The sequence below is a fragment of the Bos mutus genome, chromosome 1 (assembly GCF_027580195.1).
Source record: "Bos mutus isolate GX-2022 chromosome 1, NWIPB_WYAK_1.1, whole genome shotgun sequence".
Taxonomy (NCBI): Eukaryota; Metazoa; Chordata; class Mammalia; order Artiodactyla; family Bovidae; genus Bos; species Bos mutus.
In genome coordinates, this window is record NC_091617.1 from 98,842,625 (window position 1) to 98,859,303 (window position 16,679).

Consider the following 16,679-nt stretch of genomic DNA (forward strand, 5'->3'; position numbering starts at 1 on the left):
GGTCCCCAAAACCAGTCAGTTACAATGAAAGTTCCCCATCTAGTTGTGATACATCTCAGCAAAATACTAGTGTTTATTTCAAAAGCAACGTTTTGGCTTTCACAGTGGTCCTCAGGAGAATTCTGAGGCCTTCAGAATGCCTTGTGATGCTACAGTGCTTACCTGCAGGCACAGACGACAGAATCAACTACGAACTGGCAGGAATCCACACCATCTTGTGTTGCTGGTATTAGGGCAATGGAAAGTGTTTTCATTTTTAGCTTTGCTGATGAGGTAGGTCCAGGTTGCATTTTGTCTTATTAACAAAATATAGGGCTTCCCTGGTGGCCTAGTGGATAAAAGTCCACCTGCCCATGCAGGGGACACGGATTCGATCCCTGGTCAGGGAAGATCCCACCTGCCTTGGGACAACTAAGCCCAGGTGCCACAACTACTGAGCCTGTGCCCAGTAGCCCCGACCAGCTACTGAGTCCACGTGCTGCAACTGCTGAAGCCCATGCATCTAGAGCTGCTGCTTCGCAGCAAGAGAAGCCACCCAAGGAGAAGCCCATGCAGCGCAACTAGACGGTAGCCCCCAATCGCCACAACAAGAGAAAGCCTGCGTGAAGCAGTAACTACCCAGTGCAGCCAAAAACAAATAATCAACATATACATATGTTCTTATATGAAAAACAGCGTATGGTCCTACTGCTCAAATATTAGAACGTATAAAACATTATTCAGTGAGAATTCTCTCTCCCATGATGCTGAAGTTTTCACTGGACCTGTAATCTTTTTCTTTATTGTTATTTGGGGGGTTGTTATACATTTGTATTGGTAGTACCTTTATAGTCAGAGGTTTATATAATTCTTCTAGTACTTTATTTTTCTAGGACAGTAACAATTAGATTCATGTTAACTGATGATAAAATGAACATGTTTCTTCATTCTCCTCCCCCTCTTCCACCACACAATTTTATTTAGTAATATGATTTTTGTGCTTCTGTTAAATTTGCTTTTGCTGCTATCACTTGACTTGTTGGTTTAAGTCCCTTGTCTCTCAGCTGTTACTGAATTATCAAGAATGAAACTTCTTTCTTACTTTCCCAGTTTTTGTTAATTGTATCTGGCATTTGCCTTCTAATTTGTCATCCGAGGCTATGCTGTTTTAATCTCACTTATACATTTAAATTCCCATCTCTTTCAGAATTTTCCACAGTTTATTGTGATCCACACAATCAAAGGCTTTGGCATAGTCAATAAAGCAGAAATAGATGTTTTTCTGGAACTCTCTTGCTTTTTCCATGATCCAGAGGATGTTGGCAATTTGATCTCTGGTTCCTCTGCCTTTTCTAAAACCAACTTGAACATCTGTAAGTTCATGGTTCATGTATTGCTGAAGCCTGGCTTGGAGAATTTTGAGCATTACTGTACTAGCTTGTGAGATGAGTGCAATTGTGCGGTAGTTTGAGCAATCTTTGGCATTGCCTTTCTTTGGGATTGGAATGAAAACTGACCTTTTCCAGTCCTGTGGCCACGGCTGAGTTTTCAAAATTTGCTGGCATATTGAGTGTAGCACTTTCACAGCATCATCTTTTAGGATTTGAAATAGCTCAACTGGAATTCCATCACCTCCTCTAGCTTTGTTCATAGTGATGCTTCCTATGGCCCACTTGACTTCACATTCCAGAATATCTGGATCTAGGTGAGTGATCACACCATCGTGATTATCTTGGTCATGAAGATCTTTTTTGTACAATTCTTCTGTGTATTTTTGCCACCTCTTCTTAATATCTTCTGCTTCTGTTAGGTCCATACCATTTCTGTCCTTTATCGATGCCATCTTTGCATGAAATGTTCCCTTGGTATCTCTAATTTTTTTGAAGAGATCTCTAGTCTTTCCCATTCTGTTGTTTTCCTTTGTTTCTTTGCACTGATCACTGAGGAAGGCTTTCTTATCTCTCCTTGCTATTCTTTGGAGCTTTGCATTCAATGGGAATATCTTTCCTTTTCTCCTTTGCTTTACGCTTCTCTTCTTTTCACAGCTATTTGTAAGGCCTCCTCAGACAGCCATTTTGCTTTTTTGCATTTCTTTTCCATGGGGATGGTCTTGATCTCTAACTCCTGTACAATGTCATGAACCTCTGTCCATAATTCATCAGGCACTCTGTCTATCAGATTTAGTCCCTTAAATCTATTTCCCACTTCCACTGTATAATCATAAGGGATTTGATTTAGGTCATACCTGAAAAAGCCTCTTGATGAAAGTGAAAGAGGAGAGTGAAAAAGTTGGCTTAAAGCTCAACATTCAGAAAACTAAGATCATGGCATCTGGTCCCATCCCTTCATGGGACATAGATGGGAAACAGTGGAAACAGTGTCAGACTTTATCTTTTTGGGCTCCAAAGTCACTGCAGATGGTGACTACAGCCATGAAATTAAAAGACGCTTACTCCTTGGAAGGAAAGTTATGACCAACCTAGATAGCATATTCAAAAGCAGAGACGTTACTTTGCCAACAAAGGTCCGTCTAGTCAAAGCTATGGTTTTTCCAGTGGTCATGTGTGGATGTTAGAGTTGGACTGTGAAGCAAGCTGAGCGCTGAAGAATTGATGCTTTTGAACTGTGGTGTTGGAGAAGACTCTTGAGAGTCCCTTGGACTGCAAGGAGATCCAACTAGTCCATCCTAAAAGAGACTAGTCCTGGGTGTTCATTGGAAGGACTGATGCTGAAGCTGAAACTCCAATACTTTGGCTAGCTCATGCGAAGAGTTGACTCACTGGAAAAGACCCTGATGCTGGGAGGGATTGGGGGCAGGAGCAGAAGGGGACAACAGAAGATGAGATGACTGGATGGCATCACTGACTCAATGGATGTGAGTTTGAGTGAACTCTGGGAGTTGGTGATGGACAGGGAGGCCTGGTGTGCTGCAATTCATGGGGTTGCAAAGAGTCAGACATGCCTGAGCGACTGAACTGAACTGAACTGAATGGTCTAGTGGTTTTCCTACTTTCTTCAATTTAAGTCTGAATTTGGCAATAAGGAAAGAGTTCATGATCTGAGCCACAGTCAGCTCCCAGTCTTGTTTTTGCTGACTGTGTAGAGGTTCTCCATCTTTGGCTGCAAGAAATATAATCAATCTGATTTTGATGCTGACCATCTGGTGATGTCCATGTGTAGAGTCTTCTTTTATGTTGTGAGACGAGGGTGTTTGCTATGACCAGTGTGTTCTCTTGGCAAAACTCTATTAGCCTTTGCCCTGCTTCATTCCATATTCCAAGGCCAAATTTGTCTGTTACTCCGGTGTTTCTTGACTTCCTACTTTTGCATTCCAGTCCCCTATAATGAAAAGGACATACCTTTTGGGTGTTAGTTCTAAAAGATCTTGTAGGTCTTCATAGAACCGTTCAACTTCAGCTTCTTCAGCGTTACTGGTTGGGGCATAGGCTTGGATTACTGTGATATTGAATGGTTTGCCTTGGAAATGAACAGAGATCATTCTGTCGTTTTTGAGACTGCATCCAAGTACTGCATTTCAGACTCTTTTTTTGACTATGATGGCTACTCCATTTCTTCTAAGGGATTCCTGCCCACAGTTGTAGATATAATGGTCATCTGAGTTAAATTCACCCATGCCAGTCCATTTTAGTTCACTGATTCCTAGAAAGTCGACGTTCACTCTTGCCATCTCCTGTTTGACCACTTCTAATTTGCCTTGATTCATGGATCTAACATTCCAGGTTCCTATGCAATATTGCTCTTTACAGCATCAGACCTTGCTTCTATCACCAGTCATATCCACAGCTCGGTATTGTTTTTGCTTTGGCTCCATCTCTTCATTCTTTCTGGAGTTATTTCTCCACTGATCTCCTGTAGCATATTGGGCACCTACCAACCGGGGGAATTCCTCTTTCAGTATCCTATCATTTTGCCTTTTCATACTGTTCATGGGGTTCTCAAGGCAAGAATACTGAAGTGGTTTGCCATTCCCTTCTCCAGTGGACCACATTCTGTCAGACCTCTCCACCATGACCTGTCTGTCTTCGGTAGTCCCACACAGCATGGCTTAGTTTCATTGAGTTAGACAAGGCTGTGGTCCATGTGATCAGATTAGCTAGTTTTCTGTGATTATGGTTTCAATGTGTCTGTTCTCTGATGCCCTCTTGCAACACCTACCATCTCACTTAGGTTTCTCTTACCTTGAATGTGGGATATCTCTTCATGGCTGCTCCAGCAAAGTGCAGCCACTGCTCCTTACCTTGGACAAGTTTTCTCTTGAGAAACCTATATGCAGGTCAGGAAGCAACAGTTAGAACTGGACATGGAACAACAGACTGGTTCCAAATAGGAAAAGGAGTACATCAAGGCTGTATATTGTCACCCTGCTTATTTAACTTCTATGCAGAGTACATCATGAGAAACGCTGGGCTAGAAGAAGCACAAGCTGGAATCAAGATTGCCTGGAGAAATATCAATAACCTCAGATATGCAAATGACACCACCCTTATGGCAGAAAGTGAAAAGGAACTAAAAAGCCTCTTGATGAAAGTGAAAGTGGAGAGTGAAAAAGTTGGCTTAAAGCTCAACATTCAGAAAACTAAGATCATGGCATCTGGTCCCATCACTTCAAGGGGAGTAGATGGGAAAATAGTGGAAACAATGCCGGACTTTATTTTTTTGGGCTCCAAAATCACTGCAGATGGTGATTGCAGCCATGAAATTAAAAGATGCTTACTCCTTGGAAGGAAAGTTATGACCAACCTAGATAGCATATTAAAAAACAGAGATATTACTTTGCCAACAAAGGTCCATCTAGTCAAGGCTATGGTTTTTCCAGTGGTCATGTATGGATGTTAGAGTTGGACTGTGAAGAAAGCTGAGCGCTGAAGAATTGATGCTTTTGAACTGTGGTGCTGGAGAAGACTCTTGAGAGTCCCTTGGACTGCAAGGAGATCCAACTAGTCCATCCTAAAAGAGACTAGTCCTGGGTGTTCATTGGAAGGACTGATGCTGAAGCTGAAACTCCAATACTTTGGCCAGCCCATGCGAAGAGTTGACTCACTGGAAAAGACTCTGATGTTGGGAGGGATTGGGGGCAGGAGGAGAAGGGGACAACAGAGGATGAGATGGCTGAATGGCATCACCGACTCGATGGATGTGAGTTTGAGTGAACTCCGGGAGTTGGTGATGGACACAGGGAGGCCTGGCGTGCTGTGATTCATGGGATCACAAAGAGTTGGACATGACTGAGCGACTGAACTGAACTGATACATTTAAATGTTAAATACATTCAATATCACCACCATATCTATTTCCATATTTTCCACAGTCATTTCTCAGTTTGTGTTGTAGTAATTTCCTAAAAAATACTGTTGGGAGCAGTAACCCCTGAAATCCCCACATGTTGAAACTATTGATAGTTTTCAGAGTTGAAGGGCAGCTTGGATGTTTGTCATATTCATACCTCACATATTGTTTGCTTGCTTATCTTGTGGAAGTTGCTCTGTCTTGAAGATATCTAATGCCTGACATTTATTTCTCTTCACTTGAGTGACTAGATCATTGAGGTTGACTCTCAAGTGATTCTGTCTTTATCTTTAAAAACTAGTGATTTTGCTATTGTTTTTGGCTATTCTGAGTCTATTATTTCTCACACAAGGTATGTCTTTTTTTCCCCCCAGACTAAAACAAAAATTAGGTTTTTTACTTATATCTTTTTTGCCCCCAACTCCTTCTTTCCACTAGAGATATCACCAAACTCCATCTTTCCCACAATTAAAAAAAAATTGTCTCAGGCCAGTAACAAAGTTTGCCTGTCTCTAAGCTATACAAAACATAAAACTATACCAAGAAATATCAAATTTACCAGCAAATAAAGGGATCGGGATTTTGGAAAAGTGAAGACATATTAATAAAACTGTGATTATGTTTGGAACTAAGTTACCAAACATGCAGAGGCAAGACTGAAGCTTCATTGGAACTTGAAAGTTCCAAAATACATGCTATGGGCTGAATTATGTTTCCCCAAGTGCCTAGCCCCCAGCATCTCACAATGTGACTCTATTTGGAGACAAGGCTATTGAAGAGGTGATCAACAGCAGATCTTTTCTGTATGTCAGGTTGTCTCTTATTTGAGGGTAGTTTTACTACATAATGCTTTAAAATATTTCTGCTTACATTTTCTTTAAGACTCATCCCATTTATGCTTGCTGGATCTTTTTTTCAACATCTCTCATTTCCCTCTAATTTATTCTTTTAGATTTTCATCTCCTCGTATTTGTTTTTCTCACTTGGATACTCTATGCTTCCCATTGTGTTACTGCAGTCTGTTTTCACTTTGGTATTCTTTTCCCCTAAGTTCTGCCAGTTGACTTTTCATCATTTCCCGTTGTGTCTTCATCTCTTCCCTGAGTTCTTTCACTCTTGCTCTGTGATCTTCCATACAGAGATAAGCACTTTTTGCAATTTTTGAAATTTAGTTTGTCTCAAAATTCTTAGTAACAATATTTGTCTACTGGCAACGTGTTCCTGGTGGTGATATTCATATTGATGAGTTTTGCTGCTCTTTTAAAAATTCGCTTTAATTTGGTTTATAATACATTTGTGTCCATGCTATGCCAGTTTTGTTCTTTTTTTTCAATTTACCCTTTTAATTAATTATCTTTAATGAGGTTGGTTTTCATAGACTTGAAATTTGTATTAGGTCCCTGGCTGAGAGCCTGGGACATGTGATCAGTGTGGCCTTCAAGTTTTACAACCTGTAGAGATGGTCTTCTTTAGCAGAAAATGGCTTGTAGGTGAGATTCTTTATATAGTTCTTCCTCATATGTTTCTCTGAACCGCATGAGAGCTTGGGGAGACCTTTTGCTTCCAGCTTCCAGCCTTGTTCACCCCATGTAGCATCCATAGGTATAAATGAAAGATACAGTGTTTGGACCGCAGGGTGAGCTCCTCATCTTTAATGAGCGTCTCTTTGCCAGCACTTTCTGAAATGCTGCTGTTCTCTCCATACTTAGCAATTTATCTTTGCAACTTCTGTCCAGTCTCTGCTGTTTGCTGCCCTTCTTCATGGTTTGTAGGCTGCAGGTTAGGTCTACCTTGGGGTTTTGCTAAACATAAAATTTGCGCAGTTATTTCCTCTTACTTTCCTGGTTGTTCTTGTATAATAGCCAAGAACAAAGAAGGCAAGATACCGACTTTTATAGTTATGTTTTTATGGGAAGTGGAGAGTTTGGGTTTTCTTTTTTTTTTTTAATCCAAATGTATAAAGATGCTTCTATACTGTGAGGTTTTTTAATGTCTGTGTAGTTTCTTTGTTTTGTATTTTTTGGCTTAGTATTTAAAGTGGCCCTCAGTCCAGCTCAAATATCATTCTGTTTTATATATCTTACACTTCTGTTGGATCTTTCTGAATTACTCAGAGTGGCCAGAAGAGTAGCTCTCTTTCTCCATACTTGTATTTACTTTGACCCCTGTAGTTGGCTTTCCTTTTCTCCCTTGCAAATGTTTCCTCATCTCCATAGTCCTCGCCATCAGTGATAATTCTCTCTGGGCTTCAGGGTCTATTTCAAATAGCATCCAATTCTTAAAATCTTTTCTCTGATCTCTGTGTATTGTTACAATCTCATTATGTGTTTAACCACCGTTTACATTGCTCATATTCTCTTAGAACAGATCCTATTATAGATGATATTTTGGTTATTTGGCTACAGCTCCCACTTTCTACCAGTTGGAAGGAAGCCTGTGACTTAGTCATATTTGTGCCCCATTTATACCTGAGCATAGTATGTAATGTATATTTAACAAGCATTTGTTAAAATGACAAAATTTAGCAAAAGGCCAAAAAAATTTTTTTGGAGTGCAAGGCACAATTTCCTCCTGCTTGTCACTAACACATATAACCATTCATGGGGCTAATTTGGCTGTCTTCTGAAGCCACAGATCCCTGCAGATCAAACTATCCTATAATGATGTAATGGCAGATGTACTTGTTTAGTCATGCATTCACACTGTGTTTTGACGATTTTAATTGTTTTATTTCAATACAGAATAATTTGTTCTTTGCTTTGTACGAGTCCTTGATCATTGTTAAGTAGACGAAAAAACAAAAATGGAAAATGCAAGCTTCTTTAGTCTTTTCCTGTTAAATGGTAGATCTCTATCATGATATAAATACATTAATAGAGGAAGTCTGTTAAAATTTAACTTCTAAATTTAAATTGAATTAAAAGGAATAGAAGAAATTTAAGAGAAAAATTTCCCAGGAGACGCTTGGTTTGAAAACATCCACATTTCAAGAAGAAGTGAAATTTGAAAATTTCTCCCCACTATTTCATTTAATTGGATCGTTTACCAAGCACAATTTATATGTCATTTTCTACACCATTTTGCAGCATTGAAAGCAGTATTTGATGAGAAAAACCTGTTCCCCAAAGAAATTCTGGATCATGAAAGAAGAGCCAAGCAGTTATGTCAAGAAACAAGTAGTGAAGTGAAGATAAAAAGAAATAAGAAACCATTGTAATTGAAAGAAAAATAAATATTTCATCATCGCATGAAGTATGTATATAAAATGCACAAAAAATGGAATCAAGAATATTGCTCCTTTCTTTTACTCTATATTTGAACTCCAGGAAACTTCATTTTGAAACAGTGTTTAAGTGCTGCTTTTATCCATCACATTTCAATTTCTCTCCCTTTTTAACAGAAAAATATGACTAAAAAGGGGACAATAGCACCTGGTGTCTATTCTCATGTTGTTATATAAAAGTTCCAAATTTTTTTCTAAACAATTCCAGAACACAGTGTTCTAACCAGTCACACTTCTTGTTGCTCCTATAGACAAATATGTTTGTTCAATTTTCATTGTAAAATCAGTTTGTGTTGAAGTTAAATATGTACTGACACAGAGAATATAAACTTGACTAAGAAAAGCATTCAGGGTTATTTATGCTCTTTTTGTTTTAAAAAATGATTCTGATAATGCAATTAAACCTTGTCAGTAACAGCTATTACTATTAATTTTTTAATGACACGGCCATCTTCCAGGTGCTTATTGAGAAATCACTGCATATGTTCTATACTTCGTTATGTGTTGTGCAGTACTTAGTCCCTCAGTTGTGTCCGACTCTGCGACTCCATGGGCTGTAGCCCACCAGGCTGCTCTGTCCATGGGGATGCTCCAGGCAAGACTATTGGAGTGGGTTGCCATGCCCTCCTTATACTTTGTTATACTGTACTCTAAAATTTAGTGGCATAGCACAGCCAAAGAGGAAAAGGCCTCAGGGAAAAAAATAGGAGACTGGGTTGTATAAAAGACTCATTTTATGTGGAAGGTCAAGTAGGGACTATTTGGTTTGGCTTATGAAAGAGAATTCATGGGAGATACAAACTATTCTCAAACATTTCAAAGCTGCCTTGAAGAAAGAGAGTAGAAGTAGAACTGATGGGCACACTTGTAAGAGGGCAGATTCTGGAATTGCTTCCTAATCCTTGTTAAAACTTGAAAAGATTTCTTATTTCCCCTTTCCTTCCCATATTCATTTCTCATCTTGATACAGAATTGTTGGCAGCAGTCCTGCTGCATGGCTAGGAAAGAAAGTAGGAGGACCTGAGAGAAAACCCAGCAGAGATAAACTAGACCCAAGAGTATGGGTGGGGGAATTTAGTGGGAAAGGGTATTAGTGGATGGAAAGGAAGAGGGTTGAGCAGAAGCAATGACCAGCATAGTTGAGAGATTGGTTATGTTGTAAATAAATATTGTGTAAATAAAATGAATAAATTAGTAAATATATTGAGAATCAGATCAGATCAGATCAGATCAGTTGCTCAGTCATGTCCCACTCTTTGTGACCCCATGAATTGCAGCACGCCAGGCATCCCTGTCCATCACCAACTCCCGGAGTTCACTGAGACTCATGTCCATCGAGTCAGTGATGCCATCCAGCCATCTCATGAGAGCCAAGTATCTCATTGTTATAGAAGGTATTTATAGGACTTCCCTGGTTGCTCAGTGGATAAGAATCTGCCTGCCAATGCAGGGGACACTGGTTCAATCCCTGGTCTGCGACGATTCCACATCCCGTAGAGCAACTGAGCCCCTGTGCCAAAACTACTGAGCCCACATCCTAGAACCTGTGAGCTGCAACTAATGCTCTCATGTGCCACAACTACTGAGGTCCCCGCACGTTTAGATCACATGCTCTGCAACAAGAGAAGCCACTGCAACGAGAAACCCACCCAGGCACTGCTCTGCTCTCCGCAGCTAGAGAAAGTCCATGCAAAGCAACAAAGACCAAGTCAGCCAAAATAAAGAAAGAAAGAAAGAAAGGTATTTATAAATTTTGAAAGGAAGAAAACTAGAAAGAACCTTGAGCTTTGGGCTTTGGATTATAGATATCAGTTTGAACTCATGATTTTAGCTAACTAGTTAGCTAGATACTAGAATGAAATTTTTAGGAATACTTCAAAACTGTGATTGCAGCTTACTTTCAAATGATTCAGAAAGTACTAATTATAATGTTTATATATTTATATACATAAAAACACACCACATATATTTATCCACACATACATATATATATATATATATATATATATATATATATATATATATATATAAAAGGAGAATAGTGGAGGACACAAGAGCCTGGCATGCTGCAGACTGTTGTATCATAAAGTGTCAGACATAATTTAGCAACTGAATAACAGCAACAGTGAAAGGATAAAGAAAGAGAGGGAGAGAAAGAGAGATTAGGTTTATAGATAGAGCACATATATGTGGTGAAACATTAACAATTGGAGAAACAGAGAGAGAGGGGATGGTTGTTCTTTGTATTATAACAGCAACTTTTCTGTAACTTTAAGGTATTTCAAACTAAATTATTTTTAAAAAATACAAGCCCTTAGTACAAAGGGCTCCTTGACATGTTAAAACAGAGGCTGAATAACTCTCACAGGGAGTTTGCAGAGAACTCTTGCACTGGTTGGGAGGTTTGATTGGATAATCCATCATTTCTAACTGAAAGCATGAATCATAGATTGGTGACAATACAGTGGAGTGAAATTTGAGCCTTATTTCCAGAAATTTAAGGGAATATTAAGATGTTAAAGAGATGTAATATGGGTGCCAAATACTTTGAGACGTTCCTTTCCCACATCCATCCATCCATATATCTATCCAACCAATTATCGAAGGCATATATTCAAGGCACTGTTTTCCATACCAGCTTTATGCATATAAGTAGAGTACACTTTTCCTGCCATCAGCTTTCTGGAGTGAAGGCACATAAAATGCAGTGACTCTAAAGTGAAAATGAATGAAGCTTCTAGTTTTTCTGTTGTAATTTGGAAATTCTTTTATTAGACCTATTTTATACTTTTTTTTTAGCCCTGGAGATGACTTTGTTTGAAGTGATGATTCTGAAATAGCCTGGTTTGTGTAGACAGAACTTCTCTCTGTAACCTACTATATGTTCATGGCACTATGCTGTGTGTGACCCTAATTCCATCCTTAATTAATTCAGGGCCTCTTGTATAAAAGGAATTAAGAAAGGCTTTCTCATAAGTATATTTAATGAGAATAGAGCTTTTAAGAGTATGAAAGTCTCTTTTAATGTTACTGTTTTTTAATAATTTAGAACAAAAACACAAGAGGAAAAAATAAAAAGACATTTAGTTATTATGTCTTACTGTCTTATATCTTACAGAAACTAATTGTGCTAGGCAGGTAGCAGGGTCTCACCTATCAAATGTTAATAGAACTAAGACTTTATAAGTTGTTTCTGAAATTAACATTTAGGTTCAATTATTTAAGATCCATTTTTCTGCAGTGAAAGAACTTGTCACATTAAAATAGGATGTGCCATAATTTTCAATGGGCTGCTTTGTTTGTGCTGTGTAGACTTACACTAAATATAATTTAACCTATTTTTTTTACAGAACATTTTCCTCTTATCACTCACAATATACAGAGCAAACTGACAAAGAAAAGAATGCCTGAAATTAACCCATGCTCACATGGAAGAATTAGCTTACATGTCCTTTACAGATGAGAGCATTTGCTTGTGAGTTTTTAGTTTAGAATTACTTTAAAATAACTATAAAATGCTAAGAAAGATAATGAGATTGAACCTGCAACCCTTGCTACTCTTTCTTATACATATTAAAATGTATTTTTTACAGTGGGAATAGTGATACTGCTCAAATTTATAGCAAATGCTCTGGTTTTCACTAATGAAATTTTCTCTAATGATCTAGGGGCAAATAGAGTTATAGAAAAAGCAGGTTTGTGAAAATATTTTAAAGATTTGCAACAATATTTTACAGACAACTGTGGTATCTTTATTGTCTATTAAAAGAGCTTAAACCACGGAAGAGAAATTCATGATCACCGTTTTTTACTCCCCAAGAGACAGGAAAATATACAATCTGCTTGAACTGCTCCATCATAAGGTTCTTATCGAACAACTTCATTAACTGATCTTACTAACACAGACTGTCTGTCTCTGTCATCGGAAGGAAAAGTAATGAGCTGTCCCTGGGTAAATCACATTGTAACCTGAGTAATGTACAGACATAATAATTTGGTAGCCAAGGGTATTTGTGATGGATATTTGCTGGTGTCACTGCATGGGTAGAAGAACACTGATTGAATGATAGTCGTAGGCATTCAGACTTATTTTTGAATTGCAGAGTAGACCAAGAGGCATGATAATGTTGCTAAAATTAAGAATTTTAGTAAATTAAGAATTTTAGTAAATTAAGAGATCATGTTCTTTGTCATCAGGCTTCTCAGTCCTGAGCTATTGCCCTGTTAAGACACTGAAAGAGGTTAACAGGGTCCTTGCAGAAGTATTTTTTTTAAGAATTTTAGAAAGGTATTTACATTCATTGTATTTCTTTCTCATAAGGATATCAGAAATAATATTACATTTAGTGATCAATAGTGAATATTTGTTTAATTGAAACTAAACTGAATTTTCCTTTTCAGAAAGGCCTCTGATAAATAAACCAATGTGTTTAATATCTGATTGCCATTGATATGATTGATTTGAATTAGAAAAATGAGATCAAAACCCATTCAATTATGTATACATTTTTATTAATAACCTGTTTGTAGAGAACATCATATAGAATTTTAAAAGCATTTAAAAGTAACACCAATGTTTATTATCAAATTATTTATATTTAATAATATTATCTTGATAATTTGGTATCGATAATCTTAATCTGGTCTTTTTGCTCAACATAAAGACTGTACTCCTTTTCCTAAGGCTTCAAATGGCCTTGTATCCACAGGAAACTCCTCTGACTATTGTATAATTTGATGAATTGTTGAGTTCTCTGTAAACACAGCAGTAATTTGTCTCTGCATTTTGGATTTGATTTAGCTTTATTCTTTTCCTTATAGGCATTCTGAAATATTTGTGATGGAATACACTGGTAATCTGATGTGAGAGTCCTATAAAAAACAAAAAGAACTAATTACTAGCAAATTTACAACCACTGGCACCTTCTTCCACATTTTGTTTCTACTTACTATGTGTGTGTGTGTTTGTTGTGCAATCATGAAATAATGGATGAAATAATAATTCAAACTTAACGATTAAAAAAATTCTATTGTTTTCTCCTCGATGCTTGCATATTTCATAATTGATCATTAACCTGGTCATGTTAGTCCTTCTGTACAAATGTGAACACCTGCTTTGGTTTTAGAGGAATTAATTGGGCAATGTTCAAGATAAACAGAGTTGGCCTTGTCTGATCAGGTGTCCTATGTCCTAGTGTTTCCCAGCAGGCACATTTTAGCTGTACCATTACAGTGAGTAATCAGAAGCCAATTTTGGGGTAAGTATCTTAAAATTAAATAGCTTTTGAATGAAGTATGTATGCAATAACTTTGGCCATGAGTGTTAATAGAGGAATGGCGTTTCAATTCATGTTGGTGCAGGTATAATTTACATGTGTCAAATTAACACATCATTTTATTTTCCTATAAAGACTAAAATTTCCTTAAATTTTCACTATCAGTTTGAAGGTCAGATTCTTATAGAACTATTTATCAGGTTGCTTAGTTCACCAGTCCTTCATGTTTTCTGATGAGATACAACCTGAAACCCAATGAGGTAAGTGAATTTTAAAAACATATATTTTTTTTTTATGAGCTTGTAGTTTATTAAGTGCCTAAAATTTTTCTGGGAAAACAGATGCTCAGAGGATATATACTTTAATTATTAAGATTGTTAATAGGACAACTCCCAGATTCTATTACTAAGGAAAAATTGCATCCTTCATAATATTTATTACTGTAATATAAACCAAGTACTTAAAAATGTGCCAAATAAGTTGCCAGTTTATGACTTAAAAGTATTAATAACATTTTGATGACTTACATGTCTACAAACTGATATTTCAGTCAGAAATCTCATAAGATGATGAATATATTAGAAAATGATACACAGAAATTACTTATTTTGTATGTGAAACTTCTTTTACACTCTGGCTTTTACTATTGTTGTACTACCAGTCACAAGCTGATGTACTGATTTAATTCTCAGTAAGGCATTTGCTTGATAGCATATATTTATATTTGTAGTTTGTTAACATGTTATTTTCTAAAAACTGTTTAGCTTGTATTTTGAGAGTTTTTTTCCTTTGTAAGTTGTATATCTAAGCAAATAGAGTTTAACTACACATTTCAGAAAAGAAATGGAAATATCTAGATAATGACTTTATAGCTTAGTTTTGGGAAATAATTGACTATTAGTGTCTTTATGCATGGAGCTTCTCTGGTGGCTCAGTTGGTAAAAAATCCACCTGCAATGAAGGAGATCTGGGTTCGATGCTCAGTGTAGGAGACCCAGGCTTGATCTCTGGGTCAGAAAGATCCCCTGGGGGAGGGCATGGTAACCCACTCCAGTATTCTTGCCTGGAAAATTCCATGGACAGAGAAGCCTGGTGGGCTACAGTCCATGGGGTCAGAAGAGTCAGACATGATTTGGTGACTACACCACCACCACGACCATCTTTATGTATAATGGTGATTCTTAGTGACTCAACTATTTAGGGGTCATGGAAGCCTTCCTAATAATTTGCAGAACACTAGAAATATAGTTCTTCATTTTTTAAATATGAGACTAATAAAACATTATTCCAGAGGTTTTCACTTTTTCCTCCAATAGATAGTTACTTCCTGAGAGGGTTAAACTAGGAGTTACTTAAAGCTACTAAAATATATTATTTGTAAGGTAAAAATTAGTGTTACTTAAATTTAAAATAGTTTAAAAATTAATTTAAAAATTAATTTAAAATACTTAAAATTTCAAGTACTTCAAAGTCACTATTCTCCTAGAGTCTGCAGCAATATGGCAAAAATCACACTATTCCAGATGTAATGAGATGGTTGGGTTTCTTGCAATTTTTGTGGAGAGCGTTTTAATAGGATGTCATTAGTGTTGTGAATTGGTTACAATTTTCAATTGCAACTTTCTTATATTTGTTAATTTATTTGTCAAATTATTCTTTGATTTTTTAAAATGCTTTCTTATGTTGTTGCTGTACTGTTTGTATTTGATTGCAATTTTGTTTCTTTATAGTTTTTTCTGAGCTTTTTTCTGTACTTCCCTTGGAAAAGGGTGAGGTGGGTTTGGGAGTTCTGTCATCCTACAGTAGCAGGATTCTGTAATGTGTGAGACTTGTTACTGTAAGAAGTTAGCCAGATTACTCAACTGGTTTAGAATACTTTAACTTCCTAATGTTACATGTTCAAAACCACACTGGAATTTATTTAGTTTTTATTCCATTTCTCCTTTGTTCTTTTACCTGTTTTAGAATCATCTGGACAGAAGTTTCCCTTGATATCAGAGCCACAAGTGTCTCATTTAAAACCATGGGAAAAGATGCAAAAAAGTATCCTATTGCTATTCAGAGATAGTATTGCTGTTGATAATGTTCCAGAATTATAATTTCTCCTTTAATTAAAAAAAAAGCTGCAATACATTCTATACTGCTTGTTGAATGCATGTAAAAAATGCTAATAGCGTATGACCCATTTCTCTTAATAGATGATGCTTAGTCTGAAAATTTGCATTAAAATAATTTCGTGGTAGTTTGTTCCAATAAGATGGAAAGTTCTAATAGGTAGAAATCTTTCCGTTGAACTTACTATGATAAACTCTGATTACTTTAAAAAACTAATAAACTTTGAATTAATGAATGCACAGAGGTCAAAATGGATAAGATCCTGCTGTGGAGTCTTCTATTGACTTTTTCTGGAAGTCAAGCCTCAAGCCCCTTGGCTCAAAGAAATGCCGAATTTGTAGTGGATCTTTATCAAGCTGTTGGTTTATCTCATAAGAACAACATCATAATTTCACCTCTTGGAACAACTTTGGCCCTTGGAATGGTACAACTGGGAGCAAAAGGAAAAGCACAACAGCAGATAAGAAAAACTTTAAAATTTCAGGACACCTCAACTGGTAAAATTCTTCCACATGATTATTTACACTGGTTAAGATCTGGGCAAATTTATTTTTAAACTATTAGAGAAGCTAAGGGTCATACAACTTTAGTAAATTTTGAAAGTTATGAAAGGTATAAAATTATAATAATATGGAGAATTTTAAATGCAAGTAATTATCAATGTAAGCAATTTTTTTGTTTCTTAAGGAAAATATTACCAAAATAATTTATAAAAAATT

The 16,679-nt window shown here is 36.8% G+C and overlaps 2 protein-coding genes across 3 annotated transcripts in view; both read left to right on the top strand.

The window, feature by feature from the left end:
- WDR49 (WD repeat domain 49) overlaps nt 1-10,547 on the top strand; it is a 169,179-nt gene extending 158,632 nt beyond the window's left edge. For both annotated transcript variants that reach the window (XM_070373695.1, XM_070373701.1), the window contains one exon: nt 8,373-10,547. In XM_070373695.1, coding sequence (XP_070229796.1) covers nt 8,373-8,503 — 131 coding nt within the window. In that variant the 3' untranslated portion in view covers nt 8,504-10,547. The remainder of the gene's footprint in view (nt 1-8,372) is intronic.
- A 95-nt stretch (nt 10,548-10,642) lies between these two features.
- SERPINI2 (serpin family I member 2) overlaps nt 10,643-16,679 on the top strand; it is a 39,139-nt gene continuing 33,102 nt past the window's right edge. Inside the window, exon 1 of the mRNA XM_070380646.1 lies at nt 10,643-16,457. Coding sequence (XP_070236747.1) covers nt 16,211-16,457 — 247 coding nt within the window. The 5' untranslated portion in view covers nt 10,643-16,210. The remainder of the gene's footprint in view (nt 16,458-16,679) is intronic.